At 44.2% G+C, this 27424-nt stretch overlaps 1 protein-coding gene across 7 annotated transcripts in view; it reads left to right on the top strand.

Moving 5' to 3' along the window:
* The window catches only part of NFIC (nuclear factor I C), a 179893-nt gene that overhangs the window by 59033 nt on the left and 93436 nt on the right, over positions 1-27424 (top strand). For 4 of the 7 annotated variants that reach the window (XM_087894085.1, XM_087894096.1, XM_087894095.1 and 1 more), the window contains exon 2: positions 14846-15377. In XM_087894085.1, the coding sequence (XP_087750211.1) occupies positions 14846-15377 (532 nt within the window). Of the gene's footprint in view, positions 1-14845; positions 15378-16830; positions 16888-27424 lie in introns of all 7 variants that reach the window. The other 3 variants (XM_060694518.2, XM_060694523.2, XM_060694517.2) reach the window with 1 other exon arrangement.

Genomic DNA, 27424 nt, shown 5'->3' with positions numbered 1-27424 from the left:
TAAGTAAAACAATCATGGAAAGAAACCAGGAAAATCCATCTAATCTTTACAGCAGGGATGTGGTTGGGGATTGATGACCCAGCTGTTAAAAAATCCTAAAATTGGGTGTGTTCTTTTTATCCCACATATATTTTTGGAGCTACTTCACATTTTCGTGGCTCCTGTCTTACTCAGCCTTTCTTTGATCAAACACCAACCAGCTGCCTTGAATTATCTTTTTTACCAACATGGATTGGACTTACCTCTCTTATTTCTGGAAAACAATGTTGGAACATGAGTCTTTATCTTGCACTCTTTTTAAATTATGGAAACTCTGCTTCCAGAGTATTCATTTTCAAGTACAGGTAGTCTTTGACTTACAACAGTTCATTTAGTGACCCTTCGAAGTTACAACGGCACTGAAAAAAGTGACTGGAACTGAGCTAGGGCAATGCTCGTGTGCCCATAGATATGGCTCCGCGTGCCACCTGTGGCATGCGTGCCATAAGTTCGCCATCTCGGCCCTAGGAGTTTACAGATGTTAGCTGAATAGAGCTGTGGTTTTCAACCTTGACACCTTGAAGAGGTGGGGACTTCAGCTCCCAGAATTTCCCAGCCAGCATGCTTCTTCTTCTTCTTCAAGGTGTCACGGCTGACAAATATTAGAAGAGAGCATTGGTTTTGAATTGAGTGGGTGGTGGGTGGGTTTGAACTGCTTCCAAGGGGTGTTAAATCTACTGCCATTGAATCAATATCAATTTCCTATTTGTGGAATGAAACCTGCCTGCCGGACATATAAAGCTCTGTGTGAACCAGTTCTTAGTCATTTTCAAATTTCAAGTCACTATCCTGGTTCTTGGCATTAACCTCAACACAAATCTCTGCTTAAAGACAGTGGATGCCATTGCATTGGGATTGTTCATGCTTTTATTCTACTTGCATTACATTCATGTTTTACTTTGCCCCCAACCTGAAGCAATAAAAGCAGGTGTGAAATAGCAATCATTTAAAAGCTGATTTGAAACAATTTAGTAAAAATAGTACAGGTAGTCCTCGACTTACGACCACAATTGAGCACAACATTTCTGTTGCTAAGTGAGACATTTGTTAAGTCCCATTTTACAACCTTTCTTGCCATAGTTCTTAAGTGAATCACTACAGCTATTCAGTTAGTCACACGGTTGTTAAGTGAATCTCGCTTCCCCATTGACTTTGCCTGTCAGAAGGCTGCAAAAGGTGATTACATGACCCCAGGGGATACTGCAGCCATCATAAATATGAGTCAGCTGTCAAGCATGTTAATCTTGATCATATGACCATGCAGATGGTGCAAAGGTCGTAAGTGTGAAAAATGGTCTTAAGTCACTTTTTCCAGTGCTGTTGTAACTTCGGTCACTAAACAAACTGTTATAAATCAAGGGCTACCTGGATGTTTTAAATCTGTAGTGCCAAACTTTTTGCCTTTTCTGTATAATTTAGCAAAAGACGATCATTTAGTCCAGTGGTGAAATCTAAAATTTGTGACTATGGGTTCTGTGGGCGTGGCTTGGTGGTGGGGGTAATGTGACTGGGTGGGCGTGGCCAACTTTTTTTTTAACTTTTAAAACCATTTTTTCTACAACCTCTTTGGCGAAGGTTGTAAAAAAATGCTTTCAAAAGGCTCTGACGATCCCAGCTGAGTTGCCTGATCGGCAGAGGCTTTTTTTCTTTTAAATGCCTCTGCCGATCCCAGCTGAGCCGCACGATCATCAGAGGCCTTTTTTTTTTACTTTTAAAAGCATTTTTTCAGCGGTAGAGGTTGTAGAAAAAATGCTTTTAAAAGTAAAAAAAAAAAAAGCCTCTGATGATTGTGCGGCTCAGCTGGGCATGGGGGGGGGCAGGGATTTTTGCTACTGGTTCTCCGAACCACCCGCCTCCATCGCTACCGGATCGGCCGATCCGGTCCGAACCGGGAGCATTTCATCCCTGATTTAGTGTCTCTTTGCAAATTGTAAGAAAAGACAAGGAAGGAAGCAAAGGGCCAGGAGACAAAATGTCAATCAGGATCGCTTGGATGGTTTTAGACTCTGGACTTTTAATGGTCTTTCAGTCTCCCACGTTTCCTTCCTCAAAGTCTTTAAATCAGCTTTTTTGAGCCATGAACTTTCCAGCTGCAGTCGGGTTACAATTTCCAGCATTCACACAGCCAATATATCTTTGTACATGTGCAGACCAGAGAAGAGAGCTATAAAGTTCCATCTGCTTTATTTTTCATTTTGCTGCAACTTAGTAAACCAGCCATTTCTACTGCATATCTGTCCGCAAATATTGTCCTTGTGCCAGTGTTTCTCAACCTTGGCAATGTTAAGACATGATAGCAGTGTTCCAATATCTCGGGGGTTGCCACAAAGAAGAGGGAGTCAAGCTATTCTCCAAAGCACCTGAGGGTAGAACAAGAAGCAATGGGTGGAAACTAATCAAGGAGAGAAGCGACTTAGAACTAAGGAGAAATTTTCTGACAGTCAAAACAATTAATCAGTGGAACAACTTGCCCCCAGAAGTTGTGAATGCTCCAACACTGGAAATTTTAAAGAAGATGTTGGATAACCATTTGTCTGAAATGGTGTAGGGTTTCCTGCCTAAGCAGGGGGTTGGACTAGAAGACCTCCAAGGTCCCTTCCAACTCTGTCATTCTATTCTAAAAGATGGGTGGAGTTTAACCCTGGGGGATTCTGGGAGTTGAAGTCCACCCATCTTAAAATTGCCAAGGTTGGGAAACACTGCCTTATGTAGGACCGCAATCATTTTAAATCTGAAATATCATCAGTCATTCCCTACGTCTACAGCTGGCATAGCTTTGTTGTTAATGGTGGATTAGAAAGACGCCAGTTACAAACTTCACTTCTCCCATGGACTTACAAAATGGTTTTAAACAAGCTCTCCTCCTCCAGCTCCATATTGGTAATATGAAGAAAACAAGCGTGATTTATTCTCAAATGTGGTGAAGCAGCTAGTAAGCAAGTGCATGAAAGATCCATATGAATATTAAGCAATGTTCCTTAACCATATTATTGCTTTACTGTAGATGCTGCCCTGTTACAGACTAGGATTTTTTGACAAAGGCTAGCTGGGATTTTTTTTTTTTTTTGGCAGTCTAGATTTTGCTCCTGTTTCTAGATTATCTGGAGTTTGGACTTTGGTACTTTTTTCTTTACTTTTTCTTTTCTTTCTTTCTTTCTTTCTTTCTTTCTTTCTTTCTTTCTTTTTTTGCAGTGGTATATTATCAATTTACAGTTGGCCGGGATCACAGAAAACAAGGACATTCATCACGCTGAAGCTGGGGAAAGCTTAAAGAGGGGAAGGGAGGGGGCTGCTCACAAAGCTAGGGTGGGTGTGTACAGACATGGAAGGTTGAAATCCAATCAGGGATTATCCGAGACCAAACACAGATGTACACTGGGGCTAATGAATTACTCCCAGCAAAGACCTCACCTGGCTTGACCTCCTCTTACCTTACATGGTGTTTGTGGAATGGTGTCCTCTTCTGACCTCGCTGTGGAAATTGCAGCTTTTTGTACCCAGGGGTTGTTCTTTTAGAACATAGAATAATATGGGGTTGGATGAGACCCTGGAGGTCATCTAGTCCAACCCCCTGCTCAAATAGCAATAGGAGTAGCACTTAGACGTTTATACTGCTTCACAGGGCTTTACAGCCCTCTCTAAACGGTCTACAAAGTCAGTATATTGCCCCAAACAATCTGGGTCCTCATTTTACTGACCTCAGAAGGATGGAAGGCTGAATCAGCCTTGAGCCAGTGAGAATCGAACTGCCAAACTGTTGGCTTTCAGCAGAATTACCCTGCAATACAACAGGTGGTTCTCGACTTACGGTCACAATTGAGCCCAAAATTTATGTTGCTAAGTGAGATATTTTTTAAGTGAGTTTTGCTCCACTTTACGACCTTTCTTGCCACAGTTAAGTGAATCACTGCAGTTGGTAAGTTAGTATCACGGTTGTTCAGTGAATCTGGCTTCCCCATTGACTTTGCTTGTCAAAAGGTCGCAAAAGGGGATCACATATCCTTAGGACCAGGGGTGAAATCCAGCAGGTTCTGACAGGTTTTGGAGAACCGGTAGCAGAAATTTTGAGCAGTTCGGAGAACTGGCAAATACCACCTCTGGCTGGCCACAGAGTGGGGTGGGAATGGGGATTTTGCAGTATCTTTCCCCTGCCACGCCCACCAAGCCATGCCCACCACGCCCACCAAGCCATGCCCACAGAACCGGTAGTAAAAAAAATTGGATTTCACCACTGCTTAGAACACAGCCATGGTCGATAATATGAACCGGTTGCCAAGCATCTGAATTTTGATCACGTGATCATGGGGATGCTGCAACGGTTGTAACTGTGAAAAACGGTCATCAGTCACTCTTTTCAGTGCCGTTGTAGTTTTGAACAGTCACTAAATGAAGTGTTGTAAGTCGAGGACTACCTGTGCATTCTAACCATTGCTTTATACCTGGGTGGGCAAATGTGGCCCTTTTACAACCTGTGGACTTCAACTCCCAGAATTCCTGAGACAGCTTGGCTGTCTCAGGAATTCTGGGAGTTGAAGTCCACAGGTTGTAAAAGGGCCACATTTGCTCATCCCTGCTCTATACTGTGGTGGCGCAGTGGTCTCTAATAGCAGACCCTGTACCTTTCCAACACTGACCAGAGAATGTAATAGCCTGAATTAAGGGCAGGAAAGATTGCAAAGAAACGAAAAGGGTGGGATTAGTGTCCAAAGAGAACAGTTTTCAAAATTAATTGGTGCTTCTCGTTGTGAGGGAGCCATGTTTGAATTTTTGGGGGGGGAGCCGCTGCTGAAAAATCAGGAGTTGTGTAGCTCCTTTTTGAGCTAACAAATTTTATTAGAAGGCATGTATGCTTTTGAGAAGCGTATCGCTCGTGTACATTTTGGAATTGAATTTCTCTCCCCAGCCTAGCCATTCGGAATCCACACAGTGTGTTTAAGAGATTCTTTCTTGGCGACATATCTGAAATATGATCATTATTTTAAATTCAAATCAAGCCTATATTGCCTAGCAGAATGAAATCTATTTTAGCAGCAACAGACATGCCCAAACTGGGAATTTGTGCCGATTAGACAGGATGGTTTGATTATCCAATGTAACCTCAAGAAGAGAAACAGACTAAATGGTGACAGAAGAGGGAGGTGATTTCCGTTTGTTCTCCTATTTGCTAAATGGATCTAGTTCAGGGGGCGTCAAATTTGATCTCATTGAGGGCCGCATCAGGGTTGTTGTGTTTGACCTCGAGGGGCTGGGGTGGGCGTGGCCAGAGTGGGCGTGGCCTGCTTGATGTCACTCATGTCAGGGGCGCCTGTGGCATCCTGACTGCTCTGCCAGCGAAAACAGGCTCCCGAGCTCCGTTTCCAGCTGCAATGGCCTCCTGCAACCCTCCCCCCTGAGCTCCATTTTCGCTGGCAGAGGGTTGCAGGAGCCGGAAACGGAGCTCGGGAGCCTGTTTTTGCTGGCAGAGGCATCGCGGGTTGGTCCTTCACTGTTTCCTGGGTGGCCTCGCGGCCCAGATTTAAGCACCTCATGGGCCAGATGCGGCCCACGGGCCTTGAGTTTGACACCCCTGATCTACTTCACATGGAACCATTCAAATTGGTGCATTGGAGATTCTGCATTGCTCCATGGTTAACTACCAAATGTTTCCAACCTGTGGGGTTTGTTTTTTGTTATTTTTGCCCCAAATACATAAATCTGCAAGAAAAATATCCTTAAAAAAAAAAGCTAACTACGGCAGCTCAAAGTGAAAGCCTCCTTTGATGACACATTGGTGATTTTATGGACCCTTCCATGCAGCTTTGTTGATGATAATGCAGAAGTAGTAATTCACGCTTTGTTCGTTTAAAAAAAAACTTTCCAGCCTAGTCTATAACACTGGTATAATCTCCCATCCAGGTCCTAATCTCTCTGAACCTGCTTAGCTTTTTGAGGTAGCCAAAGATAGAGAGATGCTATCTGTTTTGGGGTCATTTCCAGCCTTTGGTTCTCTGAAAAGTGGAGAATTAAAGCTCCATCTCCTGCCCAGCACATAACATACATTAAGCCACAACCAGCCAAACCATTGGCTTAGTTCCATGATGGCGAAGCTATGGCATGTGTGCCAGAGGTGGCACGCAGAGCCCTCTCTGCTGGCATGTATGCGGTCACCCCAGGTCAGATCTCTGTGGAGTTTCTTTCGTGAGCTTCTGTTTCCCTGCAAATGACGAAAGAGAAGCTCACGAAAGAAAACGATCTTACCTCTTGTCGCCCTGCCCATGTTGGGATGCCCCGCCTCCCACCGGCCAGCTGGTCTTCAGGTCTCTGCTGCACATGTGAGCATGTCCGTGCATGTGCATGTTCATGCATGTCCGTGCATGCACGCACACACTTTTCAGTTTGGGCATGCGTGCGTGCGCAGTTTGGGCACTCGGTGCCTAAAAGGTTCGCTATCACTGACTTAGTACAATGTGTGAACCAGGGGTGAAATCTAAAATTTGTTACTACCGGTTCTGTGGGCGTGGCTTGGTGGTGGTGGGTGTGATGTGACTGGGTGGGCATGGCCAACTTTTTTTTAAAAAAACTTTTCAAAGCATTTTTTCTAATGCCTTGAAAAGCCTCTGCAGATCAGGCAACTCAGCTGGAATCGTCAGAGAGGTTTTTTAAAAAATGCCTCTCTGCCGATTAGGCAGCTCAGCTGGGATCGTCAGAGACTCTTCGGCCAAGAGGTTGCAGAAAAAAATGCTTTGAAAAGCCTCTGATGATCCCAGCTGAGCCATGCGATCATCAGGCTTTTTTTTCTTTTTACTTTTAAAAGCATTTTTTCATCGGAAGAGGTTGTAGAAAAAATGCTTTTAAAAGTTTTAAAAAAAAACCTCTGATGATCGTGCGGCTCAGATGGGCGTGGGGTGGGGGGTGGGCGGCAGGGTTTTTTGCTACCAGTTCTCCGAATCACCCGCTGCCATCGCTACCGGATCGGGTGATCCGGTCCGAACCGGGAGCATTTCACCCCTGGTGTGAACACAATCAAATCTTTTCCTTTTTTGAGCTTCTATCAGTTCTTTTTTTTACAGGCCCTTGTTCTACATTCACAGTGTGTAATATCTTGAAAATCATGTTTTTAATTGTGTCCTTTTATTTTGGCATTGTGAACTGCCCAGAAATTGCTTTCAGGCAGCCGTATATAGCTATAGAAAGTAAATAAATAATGGGGATTGATAAAACATTCAGCAGAAAAACACATTGATGCAATCATTGGTCTGAATGCATCAAGATTATTTTTGGTAGCATTTTCAGAGAGGTAACTGAGCAAAAATAACAAAATGTCTTGTGCCATCTTGGTTAATGCATTGGGAGTAGTTTGTGAAAGCTGATACCATAATACATGTTGGGCTTTGGGATGCTGTGAAATCCCTCATTTTTTCCCAATAAGTTGCTTACCTGCATGAAGGACCTCATTGACAATCGGCATACGAAAAGAACTTTAATGCATCTCCTTAGAAGATTATGTCAAGACTTTTTGATGTGTTTATTAATACGCATTTACTATATAGGTAGTCCTATATATGTCCACAATTGGGGCCAGAATTTCTGTTGCAAAGCAAGGCAGTTGTTAAGTGAATCATGCCTGATTTTATGACCATTTACTGCTACGGTTGTTAAGCAAACCACTCCAGTTGTTAAGTGAATCATGCTGTTGTTAAGCGAATCCTGCTACCCCCATTGACTTTGCCTGTTGGAAGTCTGTTGGGAAGGTTACAAATGACAATCACATAATCCCAGGATGCTACAACTGTCCTATTTACAGGCTGGTTGCCAAGTACCTGAATTTGGACTGTGTAACCATGGAGATGCTGTTACGGTTGTTAAGTGGGAGGATTGGTTATAATTAACCTTTTTCAGTGCCATTGTAACTTTGAATGGTCACTAAATGAATGATTGTAAGTTGAAGACTAACTGTAACTACAAAAAGCGGGGGGAGGGGGCGGTAGAGATAGTCCTCGACTTACAGTCACAATTGAGCCCAAAATTTATGTTGCTAAATGATACATTTGTTAAATAAGCTTTGTCCCATTTTACGATCTTTCTTGCCACATTTGTTGAGTTGAATCACTGCAGTTGTTAAGTTAATAACACGGTTGTTAAGTGAATCTGGCTCGCCCATTGACTTTGCTTGTCAGAAGGTCACAAAAGGGGATCACGGAACACTGCAACCGTCATAAATGTGAGTAAATTGCCAAGCATCTGGATTTTGATCACGTGACCCATCACCCTGGGGATGCTGCAACGGTCAAGTGTGAAAAACGGTCATCGGTCCCTTTTTCCGGTGCTGTTGTAACTTTGAAAGGTCACTAAATGAACTGTTGTAAGTCGAGGACTACCTGTATTGTAAATCTGCTGGTAAATTTTTCTGGGCTGGATGTCAAAAAGAAAAAGAAAGAAAAGTGATGGAACAATGAAATAGAAGCTGCGTCATATCTCACATTCCAGATTGAGTGCACGTTTAATATAATGCTAAGAGAAAGGCAGGAAGAGAATATAATAATGAAGAAAAATGCATCGTCAGTATGGATAATAACAGGGAATACAGACTGGAATTGTTTTCTTCTCATATTAATTCGTATATATACAAACCTACACGGCTGCAGCATAAATACAGATACATTACACTTAGTGGAACACTTAAATTTTCCCCTACTTTTTATTTGTGGGGAATAACAAATTCCTCCAGATTAGCCTCTCATACAAACCAATAGGGATTGAAAACATTATGTTATTCCACCGTTAAAATCTCAGACAGTAAGGAGAAGCTACTAAAATTTTTGATTGCTTTTGGTCAATCAATATTTCTCAAACCTGGCAACTTTCTGATGTGTGGATTTCAGCTCCCAGAATTCAGTTCTGGAATTAAAGTCCATACCTCTTAAAGTGGCCACGTTTGAGAAACATTGGATTGTATGTTTTCTTCTTTCGGGTTTGCCTTCTTAAAAGGGACTTTTTTGAATTACTCAACAACCGTTGCTTACATTTGTGCACAACATACCGTACATCTGGGGACTCAGAATTATGTCGTCTTGTTACAGGAATTGTGAGATGAGTCTATCAGCTCTTTCCTGCCGTTTGAAAGACCTAACCGGAGATTACTGGAAATGAAAAATTCATGTTTCATTTAATTTATATAATCCAGCCCTTTTGCAAAATTCAATTTTGGTTAGAGTGGTTACATTAATATTTTAAAGTTGGAATAAGTCAGCAATGGAAAACATCTGAGGGGCTGGTGGTTGTAACTAATTCAGCTTTCCAAATTTTGGAAGGCAGAAGGAAACTTTCAAGTGGCAGAATTGTGGCCTCCAATTTTCAGTGACTTGTTGATTTTTTTTTAAGGGTATTAAGGTTTGCAGTGGAAGTAGGAAGTCTCCTAAATATTTCCATCTCCACCTTTAGTTTTTGAAAAGCAAAAAAACCGGCCATTTTGCAGCCAAAATTCAGCGGTGCAATAATCTCAGGATCCTTTGGGATCTCATTCAGTCCATGGCTTGGCATTTCTATCTAAAACAGTGTTTTTAAACTGGGCAACTATAACACGTGTGGACTTCAACCCCCAGAATGCTCGTGGTGGCTGGGGGATTCTGGGAGTTGAAGTCCGCACAGCTTAAAGTTGCCAAGCTTGGAAAACACGGATCCAGAGAGTGAAATTGTTTTTAATAAAACATTTCTTCCCAACCTTTCTTATATTAATACTACCCTTGAAGCAAGGAAGCCTGGAGGGGAGGGAGGTTTTTCTTACATTTGTATCTCAGAATGGATTTTTTTTTTTAATTCATGGTAGCTCTATCACTGCCAGTTGTGCAACTGTAAATAAGCAGTAGATTTTCGGTGCGGAAAGCAGGGTCATATTGACCTTTGATTGCTATCTCCAGCTGCATGAGAAAGCCAGCTGTGCCAAGTAACTCTTTGCAGAGGCCAAATCATTTTGGCACTGGGGTGGAGTGGTAATGCTGGCTGTTGGTGGAATGCCTTCAAGAGTTCAGAAGGAGAACCAGATTTTAAGTTAACAGCAGCAGGAACGTCCTCTTGACCAGTGGCCATTGCTTTTTGATTATCTGTTCACACGGAGAAACTTCAAAGAGACCCTGCTTAGGCTCTGAATTCCTTGGCTTTAGAATCACTCTAAACAACCCGAGGGAGATATTTCCTTATCTCAGTCTACGTAGTCCTGGTCTACGTAGCCCAGTGTTGGCGAACCTTTTCAGCACTGAGTGCCGAAACAAGAGCGCACCTGCGTACCGGCCACCGGATCTTCCGGTTTCTGGCACGCATGTGCACGCAAAGACCAGCTTGACTGGTGCGCACGCACACACCAGAAACAGGAAGATCATCTTCTTGGCACGCACATGCGCACCAGGCAGCTGATCTTCTGGTTCCTGGTGCTCCCACATGCGTGAAGACCAGCTGGCCGGCGTGCCAGAACCCGGAAGAGCAACGGGTGATGGCTCGCGTGCCCGGAGAGATGGCTCTGCGTGCCACTTCTGGCATGCGTGCCATAGGTTCGCCATCAAGGACGTAGGCTCTGGAAGACTAGGGTGGGACCGGTCTCCTCTCCTTGATCTTCAGCAACCAAAGAAGGGGTGGTCTACTGGGCCTCTGGAGGGTTAACCAGTGGCCCAATTGCATGATGACACTAAAGCACCTACAAATTTGTCAAATTTCAAAACCCAACAGGGTAATAGGTCACGGATTTTGGTTGCATTCTGTAAGTTAGCCCATTTGAGTACCTTGGTTCAAAAATTGTTGCCTCACAATTCAGAGTTTTGTCCAGTTAAGGGTTACAGACACAATCTTGTTTTTAGTAGTATATATACCCATTGGGTCATCCTTTGAGAGAAAAGTAGTGCAGTCTGATATGATCAAAATGAACATTAATTTTTAGCTGGCCGTATTTTTTTTTTAATCCCAATGTAGGGCAGTCCTGTGATCATCTAAGAAGAACGTATATCTTCAATAAGAAAACAGTTGTAATGGCGAACAAACATTAGTCAATATAATTCCAACTTTTGACTTCCTGCTGTCTCCCCTACTGATTTTGCTTGTGGGAAGCTGGCAGGAAGCATCCGAAATTGTGATCACGTGATCGCAGGGATTCATCAATGGCCACAACTTTGTCAACAAAACTGGTCTGAAGATCATGGAAGTTTCAATTCCACAGGAGTCACGGGTCCTGGATTGTTTTTACACGTTCTTTAAGTTGGTGGATTTTAGGTACTTTGATTCGAAAATCGTTGCAAAAAATAACGCAGAGTTTGGGCCGATACCATAAATCAGATAATCGCTATGAGAACTATAGCAGGATAGATAGATAGATAGATAGATAGATAGATAGATAGATAGATAGATAGATAGAGATGGAGATGGAGATGGAGATAGAGATAGAGATAGGGATGCTGAGGCATGACACAATTTCCCAACGTTATCATAGCATCTTGTAGGCGTTGGAAGTTAATATCTGTCAGACTAAAACCGCTGTACTCACATGGACTCTCACCATAATTTAAACAGAATGACCTAGTTGTAAATCATACTGGGAACAACTTAGGGCAACAGGCTTCCTGCTGTAGAAGTTCATCCTTTGCTATAGGGAGGGCAGGGCTGGGTGTGGTGCAGGAACACAAGAGAGTTACATAGCCTGTCCAAGTGCACAATTTTACTTTTTTTTTAATTTTTTTTTTTAATTTTAACCTTGTGAATAAACTTTTAAAGTGTATGGCATTGTTGTATCTGAACAAAACCCAGCTTTTTAGACAGGCAAAACTCTGAAGACAGAGCTAAGAGTTTTGAGGAGGCCTTGCTTTGCTTTACACACTGGTCCCAGATTTGATCGTTGATAGCTCTTGGTTCAGCTGGGAAAGGCCTCCAGATTGAAACCAGGTGCAGGGAGGTCAGTTCATGTGCAGGGAGCCCTCAATTTGCAACCACAATCCAGCCCAAATTGCCTTTTGCTAAGCAAGACGGTTGTTAAAGTGGGTTGTGCCTCCTTTTACAACTTTTCCTGTCCCGGTTGTTAAATGCATCACTGCAGTTGTTAAGTTGCGGTTGTTAAATGAATCCGGCTTCCCCCATTGATTTTGCTGGTCAGAAGGTCACAAAAGATAATCGCATGACACTGGGACATGGCAACCGTCATAAATACATGCCAGTTGAATTTTGATCACGTGACCATGGGGATGCTGCAACGGTTTGTAAGTGTGAAAAACGGTCATAGGTCACTTTTTAAAGTGCCATTGTAACTCTGAACAGTCACTAAACAAATGGATGTAAGTCAAGGACTACCTGTAAACAGTGTTGGCCTACAGGGATCAAAGGTTTGATTTTTATGTGTGTCATATCTACTCAGTGCTCCACTGAGCAAGCCATGATTCCCTGTCTGCCATTTTTGGCATAGAGATGTGCTCTTGTATAGGGGTCGTTGTGACCCAGACCTGTCAAACTTGTGGCCTGCGGACCAGATACGTCATGCGCAGGCCACGCCACTGGTGGCATTCAGCCGGTTCTAGCCGGTTCGGGCGAATTGGTAGCGGCAGCTGCGGGAGGCTCCACCCACCTGCCCGGACGTCATCACGTCTCATTTTTGACGTTCTGCACGGAGGTGGCGCGTGCGTGAGTGAAGCAGATGGTAGTCCGCTCTCAATCTAGCAGCCATCTCCAAAGTGAACTTCATGCTGACCCCATGAGGCTGCCTTTTTCAGTGTGTGTGTGTGTGAATGCCCCTGTGCCCAGCATGTGGTTCCATTTCCTCTCATCGCTTTTCCCTGAAATCCGTTTTCTGGATAAGAGTGTCACTGTTGTTTGTCTTTTCAGCTGCTTCTTACTCAGACCTTCCAGCTCGATTTGTTGCAGCCCATTTCGTTTCCTTTCCCTTTTCCTGAAAGGAAACTCTTAACCATCCTCTCTCGCTGGGGTTGGAAGGCTCACTGGGGAAATCTCTGTTTCTTCAGTTGAAGCAAAGCACGTGGGACAACTGCCAAGAAGCTTGGCTGAAGCCAAAAGCTGGAGAATCCATCTCTTCCTGGGTTTCAACCTTGTGGAGATCGGGGCAGATGCTTACAGGGGCATTCCCCTCCTTCTAAACCAGGGTGTCCAACCTTGGGAACTTGTAAGACCCGTGGACTTCAACTCCCAGAATTCTCCAGCCAGGTGGGAATTCTGGGAGTTGAAGTCCACAGGTCTGCCAGGTTGGACACCCCTGTCTAGACCTACTTATAGTTAGGTTGAATTTTTGCTGGTAGCCCTGAATCTGGTGCATTGTGTCCCCTCTTCTCTTAGGACAGAGATAACCTGGTGTCCAAGCATGGCTATCTTTGTTCCTGCAAATGGAATCCATGACCCATCGACTCCTCAGGGTATTAGGGTGACAGACAATATCTCTGCTCAAGCTGGAAAAATGGCTGACAGGCAGTATCTGTCCAACTGTGGAGCCTCCTGAGGCAGATTTTCCTTAAAAGAAAATGGAGCAATTTGTCCTCTGTGCTTGTATGAAACACAGAGTTTTAATACACTGAATTCCATGAAGGAAAGAAAGATAGTATGGAACATCAGGTGGTTTTTATGATAAGAAAAATATTCAAAGATATTTACTATTGTGCACTGTGCCTGTACAGTAGGCTTATAACCATTCATTTAGCGACTGTTCAAAGTTAAAAAAGTGACTTATGATTGGTCCTCATACTTATGACCATCACAGCCTACCCATGGTCACATGATCTAAATTTGGGCACTTAGCAACTGGCATGTATTTATGATGGTTGCAGTGTCCTGAGGCCATGTGATCATTATTTGTGACCTTCCCAGTTGCTTTCCAACAAGCAAAGTTAATGGGGAATACTGGATTCGCTTAATGACCACTTGGTTCAATTAACAACTGCCATGATTCACTTAATAACCATGCCAGAAAAAAGAAGGTAAAATAGTGTGATTCACTTAACAATCAACTTGCTAGGCAATGGGAATTTTGGTTCCAATTGTGATCATAAGTCAAGGACCGGTGTAGCTGCTGTTGCTGCTACTGTCATTCAGTTGCACAGGCATCAAAAGATTTTAGTCAAATTTAATCAAATGAATAATAAGACCAAGTGGGGACAGTAGTCCCAGGAATGACCCCAAGGCTGCCTGGTAGAGAAACATCCTTGGGCATTGACATTTCCTTCTATAAATAGGTGGATAGGCCTAGTTTCAGCCCTGAAAGAGGCAGCGTATATCTTTCAATGCTCTGGAGTGATAGCTATAGCACTTAGACTTATACACCGCTTCACAGTGTTTTACAGCCCTCTCTAAGCGGTTTACAATATCAGCATCCCCAACAATCTGGGTCCTCATTTTACTGACCTCAGAAGGATGGAAGGCTGAGTCAACCTTGAGCCAGTTAGGATCGAACTCCTGGCAGTGGGCAGAGTTAGTCTGCAATATTGCATTTTAACCACTGTGCCACCACGGCGCTTGCCTCCATGATCAAGTGGTTGAGCACTCAATGTCCGGTCATGTGATCAAGGAGGGAGGGGTGACCATCAAAACTTAAAATCCACGTCATAAATGCCCCATAAGTAGGTTTGTTCAAACTTCAAACAGTTGTTAAGCGACCAATCACAAGTCTATCTGTAAGGTGACAGGATGAAGAGTAGGGCCTCCAGGTGTCTGTTTCTAAAATCAGGCAGGTTTCTATGAACCCCGCAATTCAACATACGTCCTTTTGTTAGCTTGATAGGAATAGAACAAGATTTCCAAGCACAGCTTATGCCTGACCACTATTTCTTTCTTTTTCTTAATTTCTTACTTTCAGGATGAATTCCATCCTTTCATTGAGGCCCTCCTCCCTCATGTCCGGGCCTTCGCCTACACCTGGTTCAACCTCCAGGCCCGGAAGCGTAAGTACTTCAAGAAACACGAGAAACGGATGACGAAAGATGAGGAGCGGGCTGTCAAAGACGAGCTGCTCAACGAGAAGCCGGAAGTGAAACAGAAGTGGGCTTCGCGCTTGCTGGCCAAGCTGCGCAAGGACATCCGCCCCGAGTACCGGGAGGACTTTGTGCTCTCCATCACGGGGAAGAAGCCCTCGTGCTGCGTCCTCTCCAACCCCGATCAGAAGGGCAAAATGCGCCGAATCGACTGTCTCCGCCAGGCTGACAAAGTCTGGCGCCTCGACCTCGTCATGGTGATCCTCTTCAAAGGAATCCCCCTGGAGAGCACCGATGGGGAACGCCTTGTCAAGGCCGCACAGTGCACCAACCCTGTCCTCTGTGTCCAGCCACACCACATCAGTGTCTCGGTCAAGGAGCTTGACCTCTACCTGGCATATTTTGTCCGCGAGAGAGGTAGGCTTCCAAGCTGGTTGTCACTTAGGATTGGGCCCATTCAGGAGGGAGTTTTTCTCAGTAATCCTTATCTATGATATTATAGGAGCCTGATGGAGGGGTCAAACGCATCATCAGTCATGAGTCCCTGCGTGCCCACAAGAGATCTAACCCCAGCCCACCTTGAATACCTTCTTAATTCCTGCTCATTTGCCTTGACAGTTAGTTCTCGACTTACAACAGTTCATTTAGTGACCGTTCAAAGTTACAACGGCACTGAAATAAGTGACTTATGACCATTTTTCACACTTACGACCATTGCAGCATCCCCATGGTCATGTGATTTACATTTGGATGCTTGACAGCTGGTTCATATTTATGATGGTCGCAGTGTCCTGGGGTCATGTGCTCCCCTTTTGCAATCATCTGACAAGCAAAGTCAACGGGGAAGCCAGATTCCCTTAACAACCGTGTTACTAATTTAACAACTGCAGCGATTCACTTAACAAATGCGGCAAAAAAAAAAAAAGTCGTAGAATGGGTCAAAACTCACTTAACAAATTTCTCACTTAGCAACGTAAACGTTGGGTTCAATTGTGGTCGTAAATTGAGGACTGTCTGTAGCTCCAATTCTTATAGAGCGCTGAAGCTTGCAATAACTATACTCGTTTGAACCGCTGGAATTGCCTGATTTCCCTGGCGGTTGACAGACATGGAAGGGAACTTACTGATTCAGAGGACAGGGCACTATTAATACAGGTAGGCCTTGATTTACGACCACAATTTGAGCCCAAAATTTATATTCGGTCATAAGTGGGGGGGGGAAACGGCCATATTACATTTTTCAGAGCTGTTGTAACTTTGAACAGTCGCTAAATGAAAGGTGGTAATTCAAGGACTGCCTGTCCACCAGGGCAGCTCTGTAATATTGGATGAGGCCCAGAAGAATGTGGTTGACATTGTGAAAAGCAAGAAGTTTGGTTTCATGCGTCATGAGTCAAATCTAAATCTAGTTATCATCCTGTCATTATTAGCCATGAAACTTGGTAATGGAGTCTCTTGGTTCAGAGGTAGTCTGCTGCTGAATAAGAAACTAAGAAGAAGCATATCCAGAGAAGATATTTTTGTGTCCCCCTTCGGGGTCTCCATGTGGGTACCACATTGATCATTGGTTGCAGGGGTGGGTTCTAAATTTTTTTACTACCGGTTCTGTGGGTGTGGCTTATTTTGTGGGCGTGATTTGATGGTCATGTGACAAGCAATTCTTTAGGATTTAGCAGAGGTACTGGTCTACCAGGCTTTTAACTGCTTGCAGAGCCGTACCAGTCTACCCATTTGTTTTTGGAGGCACTGGTCTACTCATTTGTTTTTGGAGGCACCGGTCTACCACCACACTGCCTTTTAACACTGATCAGCTGTAGGGCGGCCCTTTGAAGCCCTGCGGCAAGAGTTTAAACAGTTTTTTTCCTTCTAGCCGATCAGCTGGGACTCGGGAGGCAGCGAATAGATTGGGGGCGGGGCCAAATAAAAGGTAAGAATACCGCGGGGGTGGGTGGGGTGGGCGGGAGGGCCCGGTTCCCAAACAAAGAGAACCGGTTCGGTGACGTCATACCATCACCGCTACTGACTCGGCCGAACCAGGCGGAACCCACCACTGATTGGTTGGAAGCAGCAGATGGGTTCAGTAGTCTAAGCCAGCAAGGTTCTTTTAATGGAAGACAATGGCAATTAAGCCATGATGGTTACATAAAGAACTGTCACGTTTAGTGGTTGTGTCTCTTACTTACAGGTACTGAGTATGAAATACAGTTGCGGCCCTTTGCTTTCTACCCTGTCGGTGGCCTTCTACAGATAGTCCTCGACTTACAACCATTTGTGACCTTCCCAGTTTCGCTTAACGACCATATGACTCCCTTCATTGCAATGATTTGCTTAACAAGTGGGGCAAAAAGGCTGTAAAATCCGACACGACTCACTCAACAACCGCCTTGCTTAGCAACAGGAATTCTGCTCCCAATTGTGGTCGTAAATCAAGGACTACCTGTAAAAGGCACCTCAGTGGAAGACTTTTCTGTCCGGGTGAATATCCCTTTTTTGTAGCACCGTACTTGGGGTGGGGGACTATCGTCATTTCTGGGATATTTCGAGAGGATATAATAACAACATGCAACTTCAGTGCAGTGGTTTGTACGCATTGCGGAGTATTTTGGATACATGCAGAAGAAATTGAATATACTTGGTTAGTTTCATAAGAGAATGATACTGTAGAATACTTAGTGCTGAGATTAGTTCTATAGCAGTGGATAATTAATTGTGGGATTGGGTCTCAAGGTAAGAATATTTGAAAGCTACTGGATTTATGTCAGGAATCAAATCCCTTTCAGTTGCCCTTATGCAAATTGGCTTCATGAGACTCATCAAGGCCATAACTGAATTAAAACCAAGGTTTCTCGGTTTTAAAAAAACCATCTAAGTAGTGCAGATCTAAGGTTTTATAAGCAAACTGCCCCAAGTTCATTAAAGCCTTCTAAATAAAGACAGGCGTTTACTTTAGAATTTGCAAATCGGTATAAAAGAAAGGGGTACTGGGTCACATTTTTTTTAATTTTTATTTATTTTTATATGCTGCCCTTCTCCGGAGACTCAGGGCGGCTTACAGTGCGTTAAGCAATAGCCTTCATACTTTTGTATATTTTATACAAAGTCAGTTTATTGCCCCCACAAACCGGGTCCTCATTTTACCCACCTTAGAAAGGATGGAAGGCTGAGTCGACCTTGAGCCTGGTAAGAATTGAACTCGCAGTAATTGCAGGCAGCTGGATGTTAAATGCTGCCTTAGTAGGAGGCATTAGCCTCCTACGCCACTCAGACTCCTTTCAGCGTAGTGCCTATAGAAATTAGGACTTCGCATTTGCTTTCATCAAGAACTCTTCTGCCTTACTTATTGACATAGCAGGGGGTTGGACTAGAAGACCTCTAAGGTCCCTTCCAACTCTATTATTCTGTATTCGGCTGCATGAAGCCAAACCAACATTTCAAGTCTTAATGAGGTTGCTTACCACCTGCAGGTGTTGGAGGGAGCATTAGTGGTCAGAAACAACAAGGGGGTGAATGGAGCGTCATGGAGTGTCAAACCCCACCCCTTATGTCCATGCATCATTTAAAAGGGGGCAGGGCTTGCATTGTGATACTCCTGCTGAATTTAACCCTCCCAATGCCATTGGATATATCACAATATGTGAAAAAAGTCAATCTGACTTTGTTAGTAGGTAAGATAGAGGTGTCCTCTTTGGATAATGGTGGCTTAATTTATGTTACCCTCAAAGTCTTAGGTTTGGTCCCCAGCTTCTCCAGGTGGAAAGGAGACAAGGAGAAGCCACTTTGTATCCTGGAGAGTCAGAATAACTGAGTTGGAAGGGACCTTGGAGGTCTTCTAGTCCAACCCCCTGCTCAAGCAGCAAGCCTTATATCATTTCAGACAGATATTTGTCCTAGTAATAAAGGAGAATATTTGTACCTCAGGATTGACATGAGGGGGTCCTTGGTGCTCTCTCACCTTGCTTGTTTTCTTGCAGACGGTTCATTACTTAAACTAGGTAACATCATCAGTGCTAGTGAGTGTTGAGGAATTCGCAGAGCAACCCTAGAGTAGCAAGGGTGTGCACATGAAAGCGACTGAGAGCAGTTGCAAATAATCACAGCCAACGCACAGATACGCTGAGTTGTGTTTACTTTTAGGAAATAGCAATAAGGCACAGTCCAATAAACAGTCCAGGTCATACACAGATAAAGCAGTAGATAGTAAACAATAGTCCAGGGATATTCCAATAACAAAGTCTTTTTTTTAAAAAAAATTGATTTATATGCCGCCCTTCTCCGGAGACTCAGGGCGGCTTACAGTGTGTTAAGCAATAGCCTTCATCCTTTTGTATATTTATACAAAGTCAGCTTATTGCCCCCACAAACTGGGTCCTCAATTTACCTACTTTAGAAAGGATGGAAGGCTGAGTCAACCTTGAGCCTGGCGAGATTCGATCTTACTTTAATTGCAGACAGCTGGTGTTAAATTACAGAGCTCTGTCTGTTGAGCTATCCAGGCTCAAGGTTGAAGACTGGTAAGTCTTCTTACCAGTCGTCGTAGTCATACACAATAAACAGTTGCAAAACAGTAGCAAACACAGCAAATAGCAGTAACGATCAGTAACAGTTCAGCAAAGAGTAGTAGAGAGCAGCAGAAAGAAACTAACCATGTTTCAAGCTCCCTCTTAAGGACATTGGCTACAGAGCTAACCAATCAGGACACAGTATGATGCAATACAGCAATACAGTCTTAAAGCTATATTGAGGTTTTATATATTGCCAACCCAACAAGTTAGGTAATTATCATTTCCTAACAGTGAGGAGTGTAGTTTGCTGTCAGGTTATATTCTGGCTTGCCTGTCTGTGTTGGTTGGGCTGTTTACTGTTGGCTCTTTGGCAGTTTCTTGATTCGGGTATTGTTTACTTGATTGTTGATGCTGATGCTAACCTTGGAAATCTGCAGAGAACCAGGCTTAATTGCAGTGACTGTGAGAAGGATCTTGGAGTCTTAATGGACTATCAGCTAAATATGAGCCAGCAGTGTGCAGCGGCAGCCAAAAAAGCCAATGCAATCCTAAATTGCATTAACAGAGGGATACAATGAAGATCAAGTGAGGTACTAATACCACTCTATAAAGCCCTGGTGAGACCACACCTAGAATACTGCATCCAGTTTTGGTCACCATACTATAAAAAAGATGTTGAGATTCTAGAAAAAGTGCAGAGGAGAGCAACCAGGATGATTAGGGGACTGGAGACTAAAACATATGGTTACATGAACTGGGCATGGCTAGTCTAGTGAAGAGAAGGAGCAGGGGAGACATGATAGCAGTCTTCCAATACTTGAGGGGCTGCCACAGAGAGGAGGGGGTCAAGCTGTTTTCCAAAGCACCTGAAGGCCAGACAAGGAATAATGGATGGAAACTGACCAAGGAGAGATTCAACCTGGAAATGAGGAGGAACTTTCTGACAGTGAGAAGAATCAACCAATGGAACAGAAGTTGCCTTCGGAAGTTGTGGGAGCTTCATTACTTGAGACCTTCAAGAAAAGATTGGACTGTCATTTGTAAGAAATGGTGTATGGTCTCCTGCTTTGGACTAGATGACCTGTAAAGTCCCTTCCAACTCTGTTAATCTGTTAAATCAGTCTCATCTTGATTAGTTTCCATCTTTTGCTTCTTGTCCCTGCCTTCAGGTGCTTCGGAGAATAGGTTGACCCCTTCATCTTTGTGGCAGCCCATCAGATATTGGGACACTGCTATTATGTCACCCCTAGTCCTTCTTTTCACTAAACTAGACATACCCAATTAGCGCAACTATTCTTCCTTAGTTTTAGCCTCCAGTCCTCTAATCATTTTATTTTATTTATTTTATTTAGTTAGTTTGTCAAACATGTACAGGATAACAGGTATAAGTATAAACATGGACATGAACGAAGGAAATGAATACAAATAAGTGGGGACAGTAGGACAGGGACGGTAGCCACGCTGGTGCGTTTATGCACACCACCTTACACACCTCTTAGGAATGGTGTGAGGTCCACGATAGAAAGTTTAAGGTTGAAGCTATGGAGGTTTGAGGATGTAACAACGGAGTCAGGTAGAGTCTTCCAGGCATTGACCACTCTATTGCTGAAGTCGCATTTTCTGCAATCGAGTTGGGAGTGGTTTACCTTGAGTTTGCATCTATTGTTTGCCCGTGTATTATTGCGGTTGAAACTGAAGTAGTCATTGACAGGTAGGACGTTGTAGCAGATAATTTTGTGTACTATGCTTAGGTCAAACCGTAGGCGGTGCAATTCAAGGTTGTCCAAGCCCAAAATTTCAAGCCTGGTGGCGTAAGGTATTCTATTGCGAGCAGAGGAGTGGAGTAATCTTGTTATGAAATACCTCTGGACTCGCTCAATTGTATTAATGTCCTATATACAGTGTGGATTCCAGTCAGACGAGCTGTATTCAAGGATTGGTCTGGCAAAAGTTTTGTATGACCTAGTTTGTAGTACAGACTTTTTTATATCACGGCGACCAAAACTGGACCATCTGATTGGGGTGAAAGGACAAATAGTCTCACATCACAGGAGGAAGCTGAGTGCCTCTAAGACACTGAAAGTATAAAAAACTGCTTCACCCAGTTAATTCCCCAAACCTCCTCCAATAATTTGGCTGGGCTACTCAATCCAGCATTCCTACTCCTCTCCTGCCAACCAAAATGCTGGCTGAGACTGATGGGCGTTGCTATCCAGCCTATCTGGGGAGCCGGAGGTTGGGAAAGCTTGACCTTGTGGTTACTGTGGTGGTTGTTTGCAATGCCTCTTCCCTGCCTGCTTTCTCTTAAAATGACATTTCAGAATTCTCTGCAACATCTGGAGGACAGAATGAAGGAGACAGCAGCATTTCCTCTTCTTGCTTCCCCACACACTCACCCAACTCACACACAATAAAGGAGAGAGGAACAACAACTTTTAAGGGGAGATATTATAAAAATGTACGCAAATGATGAAATAAAAATAAATAATAATTGAATAAGAAATTGAAATGAGAATAAAGATAATTAGAAAATCGGGGCTGCTCAAATACCACTGTAGATTGAGTTGAAAAGGGAAACAACAGGAGAAAGGGGAAGGAGGAGAGAGAGAGGAAGGGAGGAGAGAGGAGAGGAGAGGAGAAAGAAGAAAGGGAAAAGGAGAGGAAGAAAAGGGAGGGGAAAGAGGAGCAGAGGAGAAGGTTAGAAGGAGAGAAGAAGAGGAGTGGGGGAAGAGAAAGGGAAGTAGGAAAGAGAAAGAGAGGAAGAATGAAGGAAGTAGGAGGAGAAACAGGAAGGAAGAGAAGGGGAGGAGAAGAAGAAAGGTTGGAGTAAAGGGTAAAAGAGCAGCCCCGAAAAAGTAAAAATGAAAAATGAAAGGTAAAAGAAAAGATGAATGAAAAATGATGGAAATGACTGTACATTTAAATGTGTTTATGAGAAATAGAAATAAAAAACTTTTTTTTAAAAATAACTTTTTTAAGGGAAGAAAAGGAGAGGAGGAAAACCTGCCTCTTTTCTACTTTATTTTTAGACAGAATTTAGGAGGTTATTGGCTTGTTGAGGCCTTGCAGGCCTCTTCTCTTCAAGGCTGCCTCCTGACCTTGACCCCCTTGTGTGGGTCTGCAGGCAGCCTTGAAATCACCTGATCCCTCTAATTGGTAGTAAATAGGCAGCTGATAAGGTTTCTAGGAGCTGTCACTTTCTCCAGGCTGAGCAGAGTTGTGGTTGAGTTTTCTTCCCCCTCCTTCCCTATTATTTAAGGTGGCTCCTTAGTATTATTTAAGGTAGGCTGTGAGGAGATTGCTGTGTGGATCTGTGGTGGCAAACATTTTGAGAAAGCTGCTGCCTTTTAATTAAATTTCTTAGTCGGAAAAGCTGCTGCCAGATTCCTGATTTGAAGGTAGAATTTTATTTTTTATTTTATTTTATTTTATTTTATTTTGAATTTGTATACCGCCCTTCTCCCTGAGGACTCAGGGCGGTGAACAGCCAAGTAAAAACATCAAGTACAAATATTAAAATACAATTAAAAGTATATATAAATTTGGCCCCATTAATTAAAAACGATAAACAAAACACTTAAAAACACTTAAAAAATTAGGCCAGCTCGGCTTGCTGGAAAAGGAAGGTTTTAAGAGTGTGAATTCTTATGTTTAGCTCCTTGCCAGAATGTTCCTTTTCTGGATTTCTCTGAGCACTTTGAAATCCCAGGTAAACCATCACCTCCACCTCCTCCTCCTCATCTAATTGTGTCCAATTCTAGGACATTGCCTCCATAAGGTCCCTGCAGTTTTCTTGACAAGGTTTTTCAGAAGAGGTTTGCCATTGCCTCCTTCCTAGGGCTGACCGGCCCAACTAAGGCGGAACTAGAACTCACAGTCTCCCAATTTCTAGCTTGATGTCTTAACCACTGCTCAAACTGGCTGTCCATCATCTTATACGGTTTATGATATAAACTGACCAAGGTGGTCCCAGTGGTTATTGACACACTGGGTAACATATAAAAAATCTTGGATGGCACTTTAAAAAAAATCTGGGCATTGACAATATTTCCATCTGTCAATTACAAAGGGCCACAACATGCTTTGGGTCCGCACATGCACTACACCAATACATTACAACAGAGGTCCCCAACTGATGGTCCCTGGTGGTCTGTGAGAAAATTTTGGTGGTCCCCAGAAAAATTATTTGCATTTTTTATATTGCACTAAATTAGGGGTCCTCAAACTACGGCCCCTGGCTGGATATGTTCAATGAACGTTTGTGTTGCTGCAGAGAGTTTCCCCCTTCAGAGTCTTTCTGTGTGGGTCGGAGGGGGGCAGAAATTCCAGCTTGGGGTCTGCTTCAGCCTCCTGGTGCGGGGCTTTGGGCAAAGGCTGGGGGGAAGCACCACTGGTGGCAAGGAGCCGGAGGGCCTCGTTCCAGTGGGACTGCATCATGTCCTGGAACTGGCTGACCATCTCATCCCGCTGAGCCTCCAGGCTCCAGTACTTGGCCTTGCATTCCCGCAGGTCTTCCCTCTGCTTAGAAAGCCTATGCTCGTAGTCCTCAGTGAGGTGCTTCCGCTGAGCCTCCTTCTCGGTCAGATCCAATTTGAACTGAGCAACTGCTTCCTCTTGGGGCCCTAAGGAGCCCGGGCGGGCAGGAGAGGAGTAGCGAGTAGAGGCTGGCAAAGCACCCCTCAATGTGAGTGACATCGAGTTGGCCACGCCCACCTAGTCACATGACCACCTTGCCATGCCCACCCAGCTGGTCATTAGGCAGATCGTATTAGAGGTCTGTGGGATTTAAAATTATGGATTTAGTGGTCCCTGAGGTTTGAAAGGTTGGTGATCCCTGCATTACAACATCCTAGGTTCTTGAGAAGAACTCCATGTGAATGAAGGCCAGTGCCAGCTAGAGAAAACTGACAGCTGGGATTTTATTCTGTCGTGTATAAGAATGTACTGATTAGCCATTAGGCCATGTCAAAATACAAATTTTAAAATACAGAATAGTAATGAGGACTGTAACATATTAGAAAATACAGTAAAAGACATCAGTGAAAGAAAGCTTAGGAGATGCATTCCCCTCAGGCTTAGAAGAATGTGCCCATTTAGCCAATGTTGTCATAGACCCGTGATTGCGAACCTATCACATGCATGCCAGAGGTGGCACGCAGCGCCCTCTCTGTGGGCACGCAAGCTATCGCCCCAGTTCAGCTATGCCACACATGCATGCGCACCTCCCGCCGGCCAGCTGGTCTTTGGGTCTCTGCCGCGTATGCGCCGGGGGTGGGGCACATGGGGGGGCCGTGTGCGCATATGCGGGGGGGCAGGGCACATGCGGGGGTTGCCCCACGTGCATGTAAGGGGAGTAAGGTGGGTGCAGAGCGCCTGCTTGTGCATGCATGGGGGCGGGGTGCATGCATTGCATTTTGGGGGGTTGAGTGCCCGTGCGCGCATGCACATGTGCACTTTGGGCACTCGGTCCGGAAAAGGTTAGCCATCACTGTCATAGACTATAGTTAAGCAAACCATTGTGAAGCGAATCTGTTCACTGAATCACTGCAGTTGTTAAGTGAATCACAGAGTCATTAAATGAATCAAATGATGATTCATTTCCTCCATTGATGATGCCATTTGTTGAGTGCCTGAATTTTGATCTCATGGAGATACTAATGGCCATAAGTGCAAGTTATATTTTTCAATGCTGTTGTAAATTCGGAACAGTCCCTAGGTGCATGGTCGTAAGTCGAGGAGTACTTGTAAGCCTCAACGTACCACCACAATTGAGCCCCAAATTTATGTTGCTAAGTGAGAAATTTGTTAAGTGACTTTTGCTCCATTTTACAACTTTTCATGCCAAATTTGTTAAGTGAATCACTGCTGATGTTAAATTAGTAACACAGTTGTTCAATGAATCTGGTTTCCCCATTGACGTTGGTTGTTAGAAGGTTGCAAAAGGTGATTATAGGACCCCGGGACACTGCAACCGTCATAAATGTGAGTCAGTTTTTTTTCTAGCAACTGAATGTGCATCACATGACCATGTGGGATGCTGCAATGATCATAAGTGTGAAAAATGGTTGCAAGTCAAACTTTTTTCAGTGCTGTTGTAACTTCGAACGGTCACTAAGCGAACTGTTGTAAGTGGAGGACTACCGGTACTTGTTTTTGAACTCTCGGGCTCTTTATCCAAGCGTAAAAATTTACACTGCTGGAATCATGGTTTTTCAGCCAGCTGCGAACCTTTTGCCTTAATGCCTTTGCGCTAACAATGCGGCGATGCTCAGTTCTTTTGCAATACTCTCTTCCAAAGCAATTTTGCTTTTAACCTCAAAGCAGCTACCTCTTCTTTTAAATAGATGTTGTGTACATTGGCTCTGTCCCCTGACTGACTTCTGGGCATGGATGTCCAGGGAGGAAAGGCACAGGCGGAGGGGTGGGGGGTGGGGGGTGGGGGGTGGAGAAATGATTAAGGATGTGTTGCAATGTCACGGTGCAAATCATGTGACTGACGTACATGTGTGCAATGACAAGATGCAAGTGTGTGGAGCCGAGGCTCGCATTGTGATCCCCTGACGCACGTGTCATCCTCTTCATGTCGTGGCTGTTTGTAGCAGAGGCCTGTGGTAGTGTACCAGTTTATTTTTACCACCTTTTGTTTCTTTTTAAGTCGTGCCAGCCAGTCAGGGCTCCCCAAGTGATTGTTCTTCTTATAGACGTACAAAAGTCCCAGCTGACCTCACAGTGATGATGCACAGAGACTGAAAACTGGCAACACCTATGAAAGGGCATATAAAGGTCCTAAATGAATAGATTTAGGAATAAGAAAAGCCCAGCTTAGTCCGCAAATAATCATCGTCTTCGTGTAGCTACCGTTCAAAGTTACAACAGCACTAGAAAAAAAAGATGTCTTCTGACCAAGCCTCACCTTTACGACCATTGCAGTATCCCTACAATCAACTGAATCAAAATTCAGGGCAACTGGCATGGATTTACAATGGCGGCAGCATCCCAGGGGTCATGTGATAGCCATTTGCAACTTTCCCAGCCAGCTTTCAACAAGTAAATTTAATCTGGGAAACCGGATTTACTCAGTGATTAACGGATCCACTTCCGAAGTTGTGGGTGCTCCATCGCTGGAGGCTTTTAAGAAGAGACTGGACAGCCACTTGTCTGGAATGATTTAGGGCCGTGATGGCGAACCTATGGCACGCGTGCCACAGGTAGCACACGGAGCCATATCGGTGGGCACGCGAGTGTTGCCCTAGCTCACCTCCGGCGCGCGCATCTGATTTTCGGGCCTTCCGGGCCCACTGTAAGTCGGCAAATGGGCCGTTTCCGGCCTCCGGGGCAGTGGGGAAGGCCCGTTTTCGCCCTCCCCAGGCTCCAAGAAAGCCTCTGGAGCCTGGGGAGGGCGAAAAACGGGCTTACTGGGCCCACCGTGCCATCACATGCCAAAAGCGGGGGGGGGTCGTGCATACATGCGTGGGGGGGGCGCATTGAATTATCGGTATGGGAACACGCGCACATGAACCCCCCCTCCCCCGTATTCTCCCTGCTTTTGGCATGCCATCACAAAAAGGTTAGCCATCACTGATTTAGGGTCTCCTGCCTGAGCAGGAGGTTGGACTAGAAGGCCTCCAAGGTCCCTTCCAACTCTGTTACTGGTACTGTTGCTGTTACCTCCAAGGTCCCAACTTCCAACTTCGTTATTCTGTTAACAAATACCTGATTTACTTCACAGCTGCAATGAGTCACTTAACAACCATGGTAAAAAAAAAAATCATAAAATTGTATGTGACTCGCTTAACAACTGCCTTGCTTAGCAATGGAAATTCTGCTCACAAGTTGAGGACTACCTGTACATGGTAAAATACGGGACGTTACCATTGCCCCCTCCTGCACAATGTGAAATGATGCCTTTGCCGTGATCATGTATGGCCGGTAAGGATCAACACTGACTTGATGGCACATTGT

Source organism: Pantherophis guttatus, chromosome 1 (genome assembly GCF_059756535.1).
Source record: "Pantherophis guttatus breed Tessera chromosome 1, ASM5975653v1, whole genome shotgun sequence".
In the NCBI taxonomy this organism is placed as follows: Eukaryota; Metazoa; Chordata; class Lepidosauria; order Squamata; family Colubridae; genus Pantherophis; species Pantherophis guttatus.
This window is presented reverse-complemented; position numbering and strand designations above follow the sequence as displayed.